Source organism: Octopus sinensis, linkage group LG17 (genome assembly GCF_006345805.1).
Source record: "Octopus sinensis linkage group LG17, ASM634580v1, whole genome shotgun sequence".
In the NCBI taxonomy this organism is placed as follows: Eukaryota; Metazoa; Mollusca; class Cephalopoda; order Octopoda; family Octopodidae; genus Octopus; species Octopus sinensis.
In genome coordinates, this window is record NC_043013.1 from 42,561,756 (window position 1) to 42,576,081 (window position 14,326).

General features: G+C 41.5%; 1 protein-coding gene across 2 annotated transcripts in view; it reads left to right on the top strand.

Annotated features, from left to right (window-relative positions):
* Window positions 1-14,326, top strand: part of LOC115220704 (bone morphogenetic protein receptor type-2) — a 126,098-nt gene that overhangs the window by 109,387 nt on the left and 2,385 nt on the right. For both annotated transcript variants that reach the window (XM_029790850.2, XM_029790851.2), the window contains 7 exons: window positions 1,330-1,512; window positions 3,034-3,582; window positions 5,342-5,511; window positions 7,595-7,742; window positions 10,141-10,277; window positions 11,272-11,404; window positions 12,747-14,326. The exon at window positions 12,747-14,326 is cut by the window's right edge and continues 2,385 nt beyond it. In XM_029790850.2, the coding sequence (XP_029646710.1) occupies window positions 1,330-1,512; window positions 3,034-3,582; window positions 5,342-5,511; window positions 7,595-7,742; window positions 10,141-10,277; window positions 11,272-11,404; window positions 12,747-14,326 (2,900 nt within the window). The remainder of the gene's footprint in view (window positions 1-1,329; window positions 1,513-3,033; window positions 3,583-5,341; window positions 5,512-7,594; window positions 7,743-10,140; window positions 10,278-11,271; window positions 11,405-12,746) is intronic.

The window sequence follows — 14,326 nt, forward strand, 5'->3', positions numbered from 1 at the left end:
AATGATGATGATGATTTATAAGTATGCATATAATTTCTATGTATATATATATATATATATCATCATCATCATCATCATTTAACCTCCGCTTTCCATGCTAGCGTGGATTGAACGATTTGACTGAGGACTGGTGAGCCAGATGGCTGCACCAGGCACCAATCTCATCTGGCAGAGTTTCTACAGCTGGATGCCTTTCCTAATACCAACCACTCCGAGAGTGTAGTGGGTGCTTTTTTACGTGCCACTGGCACAGGTGCCAGTCAGGCGGTGCACTCAAATGGTGTTTTTTACTTGTGTATATACAGTTTTTAGCTGACTCTGTATATATATATATATACTAGCAGTATCGCCCGGCGTTGCTCGGGTTTGTAAGGGAAATAACTATATAAGCATTTTTAGAGAGTTACTTCCCTTATAGATGCCAATTCGGACTTTCTTAGCCATTTCTGTTTTGGTGTCTTCAAGCCATGAAGTCGTTGTTCTAAAAGAACACTGGTCTCCTTGACAACGCTTTACGACGTTGATTTCCTTACACTCCCTTCCCCACAGCTTCACGATGAGGGAAGAAGGGGGAAAAGCAACACAGGTGCAGGTGTGACCATGGACGCCAACTCCGCCGCCATCGACACACGAAAAATTATGCATTAAAATGGAATAAAAAATGATGTTAAATTATTTTTAAAAATCGTAGACTCGCGCTAATACTCAGATGGGCTCGATATGAATCACGACTATAAGATACTCGAATTTGGTTAAACTGCACCACAAAATGTGGGAGTAGTTAGGAATCTAAATCGAAGGGGACAGACACTCACACAACTACAGTTTTATATATATAGATATATATACGGTAGCCTTCAACTAACACTATCTCCTCCGAGACCTTGCGGCGCAAGTTGACCAAAATTGAGAGTATGATAGAAGAAGGCTTGCTCTTCCTTCTGTAGAAGAAAAAATTCAAATCGGACCATGTTAATACCAAAAATTATTTACATCAAAAAGGTGCTTTTTTTTTTTCTGTGAAAATCCCTTTTTTTTTTACTGCTGTGTCGCCACTTTTCGGTGTATTTCAACCAGAAAAATGTTCACTCAACAAGAATAACAAGCTACATAATGCAAAATTTTTACTTTTCAAAAATTCCAATTCTAAAGGGTCGAAAAGAAAACAAGCCCGAGCAACATATATGTATGTGTGTGTGTATATATATATATATAATATATATATATATATATATATATATATATATATATATTATAGATAGATAGATATTTATATATGTAATGCAGTGTAATAGTTATATTTACAGTTTGATTTTTTTCTCTTTTCAGATTGTTGGAGTTACACTGAATCTGAGAAGTGCAAAGATGAATGTGTAGCTCAATTAAGCCATGCCAACATTGACAAAACGAACAACACTCCCATGTACTGCTGTTGCTCTGGTTATAGGTGCAATGCCAATTTCACACATGAAAACAGGTCTCTAAGCATTCTTCCCTTTGCAACAACTACAGGTAAGAAACTGGTTGGCAGTGAGAGCAGAGTGGCTGGGAGATCCTTGACCGGAGAGGTGGATGATTGGTTGGTGGAGGTAGGGGTGAAGGTGGGGGTGATGTGTGTCTGATTGGAAATGGAATAGAGGCGCAGGTGGGGGGGCGGTGTATGGTTGGGGTTGGTCGTAGGTTTCCACCCCATCTGCTGTGTGGGTGCATAATGGTGATTATGTTTCAGGTTGGATGCAAGTTTGTTGGGGGTTGGAGGTACGGAGGTGGGGGTTGTGTAGCCATGTATGGTGGTGGTGGTGCTGGTATGACTGGTAGTGGAATGGATGATTGCAGCACTCGTAGTTGTGTATCAGTTGGGCCCACGGAGTGGTAGGTGGTGTGATTGGTAAGGGAGTGGGGATTTAGTCAGGTGGTTATGATGGATGTGGTGGTAGAGTGTGTATGTATATATATATATATATATGTGTGTGTACCTATATATGAGTGTGTGTGGTATTTATACAGTGTTAAACACTTCCAGTATGCAAATTAGGGATTCCTTCATAGAGTAACTGCTGCATTTGTTGAGTATATAAACAGTTTGGCTGCTTGTTTCTCTGGAGATTGTCAAGATGATGTGGACGCCTCTGCTAAGAACCCAATAAGGTCCAAAAACCAATTAAGGTTGTTCATCATTTTCTCAGTCTGCGGAGAAATGGCTAAAATTTGCCCTGTTTATAATTATACCATATGTTATATATTTATATATATATATATATACTGTAAATCCTCGAGTATAATCTGCATTTTTTTCCCAAAATTTAAAGGTCAAAATCCCTAGTGTGTACTATGTACAAAGTTAAAAATGAAAATTATTTTCTAAGCAATGTCCGAGTCTCTATTTTCTGTCCGGCAATGTTTATTCAGATGCATTTTGTGATGCTGGGCACGAAAATACCTTAAGCTAAGCCTGAAAGCAATGAAGTCATAAAAGAATCATCCATAACTTGCAATAAGCAACATTTATTAAACGTTATTACTGTTATTTCTTTATTTTCTGCAAACAAAATGCACAAAAAAGCTACAAGTTTGCATTATGTTATACGTACAATAATAATAAAGGATGTTACTGTATACATTTTTACAAACCAAGGACGTTATATTGACCTCCTTGACTCAAGTTAGAGAAAAGGTGCGTATTATTCACAAGGTTAAGGTTTCTCAGGTACAGCTCCCTAAAATTCCCCTGCGTATTATACTCAAGGGTGGACTATACTCGAGGATTTATGGTACATATATATATACCTAGATAAATGTATGTATATATATATAGTAATATAATAAAAGTAAATAATATCTTTAATGGTTTTTAAAAAAACCAACAATTATTTACTGGTAGATTTCGGCATGTAAATATATATTTTTATATATATATATATATATATAACTATACATGCACACACACACAGCAAGATCTTTTGCTGTCTGTGTCTTTGTGGTTTACTTATCTCCGTGCAACTGACCTATGTCACTTTCTTCTTTATTCTACAGTTCATCCTGACATAGACAAGTTCAGTGAAAACACCATCCTCATCATTATAATATGCTTGTTTGGGGCTGGCAGCTTTATATTCGTCCTGAGCTTCTGCATATACTGTGTCTACCGGAAACGGCAGCATCCACTGCCAGAAATCATAGAAGAGGCACCAAGTGCACCACCTGGTATCGACATTAGTAACGTGAAGATGTTGGACGTGATCGCAAAGGGAAAATACGGAGAGGTATGGTCCGGCAAGCTGAACGGTCTGCCTGTAGCTGTGAAGGTCTTCCATCATAACCATCGCCAGTTCTACAATAACGAGAAATATATCTATGCTTTGCCATTCATGGAATTTGACAACCTACTCAAGTTCTATGGTGCAGATGAGCTGGTTAACAGCGAAGGGCTGCACCAGTATTGCATTGTGCTTTCTTACGTGCCGAATGGCACACTAATGAATTACTTACGGGAACACTCTGTCGACTGGTCGGAAATGTGTCGCATCATACTCTCCCTCACTCGTGGCTTGGCCCATCTGCATCTGGACATCACCAAGGGAGGTAGGTACATTACAGAATGCTTTATTGCATCAGTAAATGCAATTGCACACATTCTGCTACAATGCAACTCATTGATGTAGTTTGTTCTTGTATTATTGTTTTTTGCTTATTGTATTTATGTGTGATTTTTTTTTTGCTCGTTTGGCAAATATGCCCATCATTGTCAAAATCATCATCATCAATATCCCAGAGTTGTTATATAATTAACACCACCCAGTTTCGATTAAACCTGTTCACTACCATCACCATATATGTTTTCAAATTTTAGCACAAGGTCAGCAAGTTCAGGAGAGTGGGGGCAAGTCAATGACATTGACCCCAGTGCAAGTCAGGAAAGCGGGCAAGTTGATTACATTGACCCCCAGTGCAAGTTCAGGAGTGGAAGCAAGTCGATTACATTGACCCCCAATGCAAGTCAGGAGAAGGGGCAAGTCGATTACATTGACCCCCAATGCAAGTCAGCAGAAGGGGCAAGTCGATTACATTGACCCCCCCAGTGCTCAACTGGTTACTTATTTTATCACCCCCAAAAGGCAAAGTTGACCATGGCTGGTTTTGAACTCAGAACATAAAACCCAGATGAAATGTCACTAAACATTTTGCCCAGCATTCTAACAGTTCTCCCAGCACCATCCACTACCATATATTAAACAATACACTCAACTCATCCTCTCCGCCACTTACCCTTTCCTTTCTCCTTTCATTTTCCATCCACTGTACCCACATATCCCCTCTGAAGCAAAATTCGTGTTTCTATCCCTTTGTCATACTTGAACCTTTCATCACCTGGTTCAAAGCCATCTCAGTTGAATGGTGGGAGGAGGGTCATGTCTTGCAAGTTGCTTGGCGACCTTCCTTGTTGGTGCCATGTAAAAAGCACCCAGCCCACTCTGTAAAATGGTTGGTGTTAAGAACAGGGGCGTATATTCCGGGTGTGCTAGGTGTGTGTGCTGCACACCCATTGCAAAGGGCAAATTCGTTATAATTAACCTTACTCTTTAATTTAGTCACAGAGCTTAATGGGAAACTTTTGATATACCCCTGCTCGAAATTTGGTGACATCGGGTGTGGTAGCACACCCATTACAACAACCACCATACACCAGTGTTTAGGAAGGGCATCCAGCCATGCCAAAGGAGACAATAGAACATGGTACAGTCTTCTGAACTGTCGGCATGGGAAGCAGTCATTAAGTGGTGGTGGTGGTGGTGGTGGCAGCAGTGGTGGTGGTGGCAGCAGTGGTGGTGGCGGTGGCGGCAATGACTCCTGTTACACTACTAACTCCACCACTACCACCATATAATACATCCATTATATCACCACCATCATATATGATGCAATTGTTACATCACCACATCACAATATATGTACCTGTTACCTTACAACCTCTACCACCACCATCACCACTAACATCCCTCAAGGCGGTGCTCCAGCATGGCCACAGTCAAATGACTGAAACAAGTAAAAGAATAAAAAGACTATATATATAAGCAAAGCACTAAACTTCCCCTGCCCCTCCCCCAACTACCTGACGGCTCGAAGAGTACAGAGAAGAGGAGAAAGGTGTAATTCCAGGTGGTCTGCGTGCTGTGATAACATGGCACAGTTCTCTGACCCACCGGCCCCTGTTCAACCATTCAACCAAAGTCAACTTGGAAAATGGACATTAAATGATGATGATGATGATAACGACGAATGAATCAGTTTGATTAACTAATCTCATTGGTAAGCATTGTCAACTCAATGGTTTACATTTCAGATAAGGTGAAACCTGCCATTGCCCACCGAGACTTCAATTCAAGGAACGTCCTCATCCGACCCAACTTGAGTTGTGTCGTGGCAGACTTGGGATTCTGCATGGCAACCATGGGTTCCAAATTGATTCGGAATGGCTATTCCGAGAGCGCTGAGCAGTCTTCGCTCACTGATGTAAGTACTCTAGATCTGACAACTGAATTACTGCCATGCCTGTGTATACCTGAGTCAGTGCATGTATGTGTGTGTGAGTATGTGAGAATCTGTGTGTGTGTATGTGTGAGTCAATATGTGAGTGTGTGTGTGTACAAGTTGGTGTGTGCATGTATATATGTGGGCATGTGTATATATGGGTGCATGTGTATGTGTGTGTAATGTATAAGTGTGAGTCAGTGTATATATGTATTAGTCCTTTTTCTTGTACAGTTTCATCACACAAAATCAGACATATTATGTACATATGTTGTTGTTTATAGCTCCTGGGCAGATCTTATTCAGGAAATCTGTAATGAAGGATGTTCCAACCATGACCATCTTATTCCCTCATTTCTTTTTTTTTTTTGTTCTGACCAGACATGTTGCAGTCTAGGCTTACATTAGCCATGTGTCCATTTTAGGAGAACAGTTGATTTAGCTGCCATTTCTAGTAGGTAAAATGTCCCCATAGGAACACCATTTTTGTGTGATGCATTGATGTTATTGTTTGACCTCAGGGCAAACCTGATCCAGTAGATCTTGAATCAAAGGCATTCCAGTCATGACCATCTCATCTTTATTTTTTTCTCTATTATAATGTATCTAGTACTAATTATCCAGTGTGTCCCTCTTGTTTTTAAAGACTATAAATCAGTAGTTCACGACCAGGGTCCTTATCACCCTTGGGGATCCACTTAAGATTTTGTTGTTAAAAATCATCTGCAATAAATTGATTACAATCCCTAATAATGTTTGATTATGAAATATAGTTGAGAACCTCTGCTATAGATTAGGATATGAGGGAGATTTGGCTACTATTTCTAGCAAGTTGAGTAACCATGTAGAGTGTCCATTGCTGGCAAGTATTTTCACAGATTCCTTCTGGTAACAGCTCAACTGATATATATATATAATTGTTAAAGAAGACAATAAACATTAAGGCAAGGCAAACCTCCCAAGTCGTATACATTATTATTATTGGAAAAAATTCAAAGTCTTACAGCTGTTTTGGAGATATTCCATCATCAGAGACAAATAGGGAAAATGAGAAGGGTATAGATTAATGAAATGACGACATAGAGGATATTATTATAGTATTGTATACAAATTATATAATATTATATTAAATATCAAATGATTCATAGTATATATAGTGAAGGCGCATGGCTTAGTGGTTAGAGCGTCAAGCTTACGATCAGGAGGTTGTGAGCTCGAATCCCGGACCAGGCTGCGTGTTATGTTCTTGAGCAAGACACTTTATTTCACGTTGCTCCAGTTCACTCAGCTGTAGAAATGAGTTGCGACATCACAGGTGCCAAGCAGTATCGGCTGTTGCCTTTCCCTTGGATAACACTGGTGGCGTGGAGAGGGGAGGCCGGTATGCATGGGTGACTGCTGGACTTCCATAAACAACCTTGCCTGGACTTGTGCCTGGGAGGATAACTTTCTAGGTGCAATCCCATGGTCTGTGTCGTGACCGAAAGAGGTCTCATAGTATATATAAATTAATAAAATATAAAATATTTATTTATGCATAAAAATAGGGGTATTATGTGGCCATGAGGTGGGGTGATGGCCCAAAAAGTTTGAGAACCTCTGATCTATATGAACAATGCAATGGGATATAGAAAAATCAGTAATTGGTGTATATGCATACTTCAGGAGTTGTTACTCCTTCTTCAACACTACCTCCAACCCATTAACCTATTTCTTTACTACCCACAAGGGGCTAAACACAGAAAGGACAAACAAGGACAGACAAACGGATTAAGTCGATTATATCGACCCCAGTGCGTAACTGGTATTTATTTAATCGACCCCGAAAGGATGAAAGGCAAAGTCGACCTCGGCGGAATTTGAACTCAGAACGTAGCGGCTGACGAAATATTGCTAAGCATTTCGCCCGGTGTGCTAACGTTTCTGCCAGCTCACCGCTACCTCCAACCCATTAATCATCCACAAACACATTGCTTGAATATAGTTTATTCTGCTTCACCATTTCCTTTGACCAATGTTTTCATTTGTTTCTGTATCTAATACATTTGTTTTGTTTCATTGAAAGGTTGGAACTGTACGTTATATGGCTCCTGAGCTGCTGGACGGTGCTGTCAACTTACGTGACTGCGAGGCTTCTCTTAAACAGATAGACGTCTATTCTTTGGGGCTGGTTCTCTGGGAAATTGCATCTCGCTGTTCTGATCTTTGGCAAGGTAACCAGAGCACAGGTTTTATTTGTGCGTGTATATGATGCTCTGTGTATGTGTATGTGTGTGCACATCTCTTCACTGTCGGATTATGTGTGAGTGAGTGTGTGTGTGTTTGTAGTCTTGTGTGTATATTAATTGTCTGTGTTACTTTTTGTATATGTGTGAGTATAATAATAATAATAATAATGATGAAATTATTGTATACAGTGCTCAGGTGCACCACAACTTGTCAGAAAGTGCATATAAAGCACATGCAGTAATGTACAAATGTCTGGAAAGCGAACAATGTATGAGTCAGATACATGCTTGTGTGTGTATGGAGGGGAGAAAGATCAGGTGTAGTGTTGGCGAATCTCAGAAAGCCTATGAAGTTTTGAAGGATGCAATGCTCCGACAACTAACAACTGATGCCGGCAGTTTGTTCCATGCTTCAGTGTGGCTGTGACTGTGTGTTATTGTATTTGTATGTATGCAGTCTTTTGAGTTCATGTATGTGTGATAACTTTTTTATTCTTTCTTGTGCACCTGGGTGTGGGTGTTTATGTGTGCATACTGGTGGCATTGGAGCATATCAAGTGTCAGCTGGTGTTGCAAAATACTCACAGTAGCTAATATGACAGAAGTATGCTAATGATGTAGGACTGCTGATGTCTTTGTGTTGTTGACTACAAAGCACAACAACAGATTGCCACAAATTAGGAAGTGTGACGAAACATTCTCTAATATCTATATAATGTGACAATAGGAATCTATTGACAGGTGATAACAAACAAAAAAAACAAAACAAAATGACTGACACAGTTTTGCAAGACATGACAGGAATGTTTTAATGTCTATGTAACCAGACAGGAGACTTGTAGTGCCTGTGTGATGATGTGACATGGTTCCCTACATTAGTGCTACTCAAAGCAGTGGTCCACAGACCGGTGTCAGTCTGCGAGCCATCAGCTGCCGGTACCCAGCAAATTTCCAGAAAAGAAAGAAACATAAAATGCTTATAAAATAATGTATTATTTGTTTACAAAATAAATATAAAATAAAAAAAATTGTCAACTTTTATTATATTCATTGTGGAGGCGCAATGACCTAGTGGTTAGGGCAGCGGACTCACAGTCGGAGTTTCGCGGTTTTGATTCCCAGACCGGGCATTGTGTGTGTTTATTGAGCGAAAACACCTAAAAGCTCCACGAGGCTCCAGTAGAGGGTGGTGGCAACCCCTGTTGTACTCTTTGGCCCCAACTTTCTCTCACTCTCTCTTCCTGTTTCTTGAGTAATGCTGTGATGGACTGGCGTCCCGTCCAGCTGGAGGGAACACATACGCCACAGAAACCAGGAAACTGGGCCCATGAGCCTGGCTAGGCTTGAAAAGGGCGACATTTATCATTATTATATTCATTATATATATTGTTCCCAGTTTATATTAATATTACTAAGAAACATATTACTGGTCCCTGGCACATTGGTGAAAAAAAAACTGCTGGTACACCACATCAGAAGCACTGCTCTACATGTTGCGATGGCTTTTGACTGTAAAATTACTCTACTCTTTTTGCTCTTTTACTTGTTTCAGTCATTTGACTGTGGCCATGCTGGAACACCACCTTTAGTCGAGCAAATCGACCCCAGGACTTATTCTTTGTAAGCCTAGTACTTATTCTATCGATCTCATTTGCTGAACCGCTAAGTTACGGGGACGTAAACACACCAGTTTCAGTTGTCAAGCGGTGTTGGGTGGACAAACACATACACACACGCATACATATATCTATCTATCTATATATATATATATATATAATATATATATATACATATATACGATGGGCTTCTTTCAGTTTCCATCTACTAAATCCACTCACAAGGCTTTGGTCAGTCCGAGGCTACAGTAGAAGACACTCGCCAAGGTGCCACGCAGTGGGACTGAACCTGGAACCATGTGGTTCGCAAGCAAGCTACTTACCACACAGATACATAGAGCTAGTTTCCTGGTTTCTGTGATGTATATATTCCCCACTGGACAGGATGCTGGTCCATATAAGGAATGCTGGGCAATGTGAAAGGAAGTGTTACGCCCAAGAACACAACACATCACCCAGTCCTGCCATTGAATCTACAATCTTATGATCACGAGCCCGATACCCTAACCACTAAACCACATGCCTCCACCATGCTACCTTGTGTGACACAATTCTAATGATAACCATGTGGTGTAATAGTGATCTGTTGTTGGTTGTATGATGTCCTGCTGTTGTAACGATGAGTATGTAGCTTATGCTTTTATACTTATGACTGTGATGTGATGTGATTGGAGACTAATGAGAAATGTTGCAGGCTAAAAATAATAGCCAAGCCATTGTGATTACTGCTGTATATTATACTCTGTATGTTCTGTACTTCTTAACAGGGGTTCCAGTTCCTGAATATATGCTACCTTATCAAGCCGAAGTAGGTATTCATCCGTCATTCGAAGAGATGCAGATTTTGGTTTCAGCAAACAAGAAACGTCCATGGCTTCCAGACATGTGGAAAGACTCAAATGTGGTTAGTGTCGTCTCTACAGTTGTTATCTCTATCATCAGCCATTAGCCCAACACCAAAACATTCACCCAAATTGTTTGTCTAATACTAAATTCTCTTCCTCCTCCTTCTCCTGTCTTTGTCTGCCTCATGTGTGTGTGTGTGTGTGTGTGTTTGGACAACTGGTTTCCTATTTTGAGATGACTTTTGCAACTCTATCATCATCATCATCATCATCATCGTTTAACGTCCGCTTTCCATGCTAGCATTGGTTGGACGATTTGACTGAGGACTGGCGAACCAGATGGCTGCACCAGGCTCCAACCTTGATCTGGCAGAGTTTCTACAGCTGGATGCCCTTCCTAACGCCAACCACTCTGAGAGTGTAGTGGGTGCTTCTATGTGCCAGTAAGGCAGTACTGGCAACGGCCACGTTCAAATGGTGTTTTTTACGTGCCACCTGCACAGGAGCCAGCCCAGCGGCACTAGCAACGACTTCACTTGAATGTCTTTTCACATGCCAGTAAGTCGATGCTGATAACGAGCCAATTAAACATGAACTCTGACCCAATCCCAAAAACGAAAATCTAGCAATATTAAGTTACAGCGGTTTACATTCTGTGTTCAAATCAGTCAGCTGTGCTTTTCATCTCCCCTGGGTCAATAAAATAAAGCACCAGTCAAGTATTGGAGAGCAACAGTTGGGAGAGAGCTTGTGCCTTTGGGGTACAGGATAATCCTGGGTTTGTGGGGTTCCTTGATTGGCCCAAGTTGGACTTTCTCCTGTGTTGGGAGGACTACATCATTCATATGTAGACATACTTTATATACTTTGTATATTTTTATCACATTTCACAGTCTTTTCCTTGTCTTTACCCTCATTTCATATGTAAATCCCTACACAAATTGTTGACAGCCCCCGTGATGTCCCCCCTCATCTATGCTCCTGTGACTAGTAAAAGAAATCCTTATTATTGTTATTATTATTATTTACTAATTTAGTGGGGTTTTTTTTCAGGCTATCCACACTTTGAAAGAAACAATTGAAGACTGCTGGGATCATGATGCGGAGGCAAGGCTTACTTCATTCTGTGTCATTGAAAGAATATCGGATCTGTCTGCAATGTCTCCTCATGATTCTCGATTAAAAGGTCAGCACTCATTCCATTCTTAAAGATGTATCTTGTCATTTGTATTTATGTGACACACTGTTGTTGCTGCTGCTGTTGTTGTTAAGCAACAAGACGGGTAAGGGTGATTTCACTGCGTCCGTTCTGTGGGTTGCGAGACGTCTGGCAGGTCGGGAGCGGAAGTCCACTTTTCCCAGATCCGAAGGACAAGGAGAGGGTCACTGGCCAGAGCGTCTGGAGGGGATGGGGTTGGCATTTGTGGCAGGCGATGGATCCGTGGACAGTCGTAGATGACATGCTCCGCCGTCTCCTCTCCCACTCCGCACTTTCTGCAGGTTCTGTCTATGGCTCGGTCGATCTTGTAGAGCCAGTACTTGAGGTCCGGGTGATGACCACTGCTAAGTCTACTGAGTGTTACCTGCTGCTGCCTGGTTAGAGACGAATCAGCGGTTCTGCTCACTTTATCTCCATGGTCGCTGTAGATCCTCTTGACTCTTTCGTGTTTGCCGTTATATATATATCATCATTATTATTTAACATCTGCTATCCATACTGTTATGTGTTGGACAATTTGACAGGAGCTGGCCAGCCAAGGAGCTGCACCGGGCTCCAATTGTCTGATTTGGCATGGTTTCTACGGCTGGATGCCCTTCATAACATCAGCCACATTACAGAGTGTGCTGGGTGCTTTTTACACTAGCATCAGTGCATTTTTGTTGCATTGGCACAAGTGCGTTTTACATGGAGCCAGCACCAGTGTGTGTTTGTTGTTTCTTTACTGCCCACAAGGGGCTAAACATAGAGGGGACAAACAAAGACAGACAAAGGGATTAAGTCGATTACATCGACTCCAGTGCATAACTGGTATTTAATTTATCGACCCCGAAAGGATGAAAGGCAAAGTCGACCTCAGCAGAATTTGAACTCAGAACGTAACGGCAGACGAAATACCGCTAAGCATTTCGCCCGGCATGCTAACATTCCTGCCAGTGTGTGTTTGTGTGTACCCTCGTCTTGTCATCATGTTATGAATACAATGTGCATCACCCTCACACAAATGATGTTGTTTGTTTCTCATCTTCTGTGGTTAAAAATTACCTTCCTTGGACAAACAAATGAGAGTTCACAACAGGAAGTGCAACTGGCCCCCAAAAAATCTGCCTCAGCAAATTCTACAAACCTGAAAAAATGAACATTAAGCGATGATCATGATGGTGGTGGCATTGATGATGATGAATGTAATAGTGGTGATAATGATGCTGATGGTGGCAGTGTTATCTTAGAATTATATAATATGTATAAAGTTTGTAAATTAATTTCGCATTTTCTCATGCTAAAAATCATTCTTTTTTATCTTTTCTAGGTGTGACACCAACTCTGAATTCTACCTCCACACACATCACAGTGTCTGAAGATGCTGCAGGAATTTCTGCAGTTCAGAGGAATTGCTACCTTGCCACGTCTAGTATTACTGCCGAGAATGGTAACTCATTGCCAACAGAGAACAGCATGGCCCCTTTGATAAGCCAGGGAAGCAGTGGAGAGAATACTTTAAATGGACAAGCAAGAAACTCTTGGACACCACAAGAGAAAAGTATGTCTGCCGTAACAACAGAAACTATGCTGACTCTTAGCCCTTCCCAATCTGACCCTCCTCCAGACTACCACAGCATTGCCCCCCATGGCCCTCCATTGAGTGATCCACCACCACACTATGAAAACGAAACGCAGACCGGCTACAATTTCTCCAAAATACCAAACACAAGCCTTGTGAATGGTCAGCCACGTAACACATGGTTGACTCCTGATAACATTTCAACAGCGCACACAAACACTGCTTTATTGTCTTCCTCTGATTCAGACCCCCCACCGAAATATCTGAACATTAATCATGCCAAAACGAACACTGTGATTCAGCCACATCAGGGTCGAAACCCTACAGTCGAACGTAACACTCACAAAAGAAGCGATGAAGAGCTGACTGTGTCAGGAAACACTCTGATTTCTGCCAGCGCCAAACGAGAGCAAGAACAAAAGGAGCAGTCTCTAAGTGCACCTACTTCTCAGTTTCACGATGATCCTTTTGACAGTGGACCCGACAATGTAGAAAGTTCTTTAGTCCAGAATGAGACATTCAACTACCATCGCAATGCTCCTATCCAATACTTACAAAATCAAGTTCACAGCGATGGTCCACTTGTACGACCCAAAATTGCCAACGTCCCTGGCAATGGAGTACCTTACAGTAAGTTAGCCATCAATGAGAAAACACCAAAATCTATCTTCAAATGCAAAAAGCCTAAAGATTTCACCAGTAGGTTGACACAGCTGGGGAAAAACTTACTGTCTCGCAGCAGCCAGAGTATTGATGGGAAGCATGGCCGAGATAAAAATAGTCGTCGTTCAACTGATCGGTCTGGTTACATCAACCTGATAGCTTCACCTCAGCAACCGGTTCAAACTGAAGTATGTCTTCAGAACGGCAGTACAGTTGTGCTCCCAGTTAGTAACACAGTGTCTTCATCTGTGATGACCACTGCAGAGCAGGACAGACTTGGGTTAACGGAAATGGGTGTGCCAAACACCACAACCATTCATCAAAATGGCCATGTTCCTACTGGTGCAGTCGATGCACAAGTTAGAAATATATCTGATTCCAGTGCAGATGATGCACCCAGCCATACAAAATGTCCACCGGCTTATTTAAACAAAACAGCTAACCCTGTGAACAGCTGCAATGAACTGACTGATATGAAGTCACAGCGGCCCACATCCCTTCCCCTCAAAGTCCACAACAACCCACCACCTGACAGTTCGGCTCAGTTGCCTGTAAATCAGACTCAAGCCACGTCAGATCCCAGCGAAAAGATCCGCAACCGGATTAAGACTCCCTTAAAGATCAATCGCAACAGACTGTCATTGTACGACGACCGTGTCATGTCA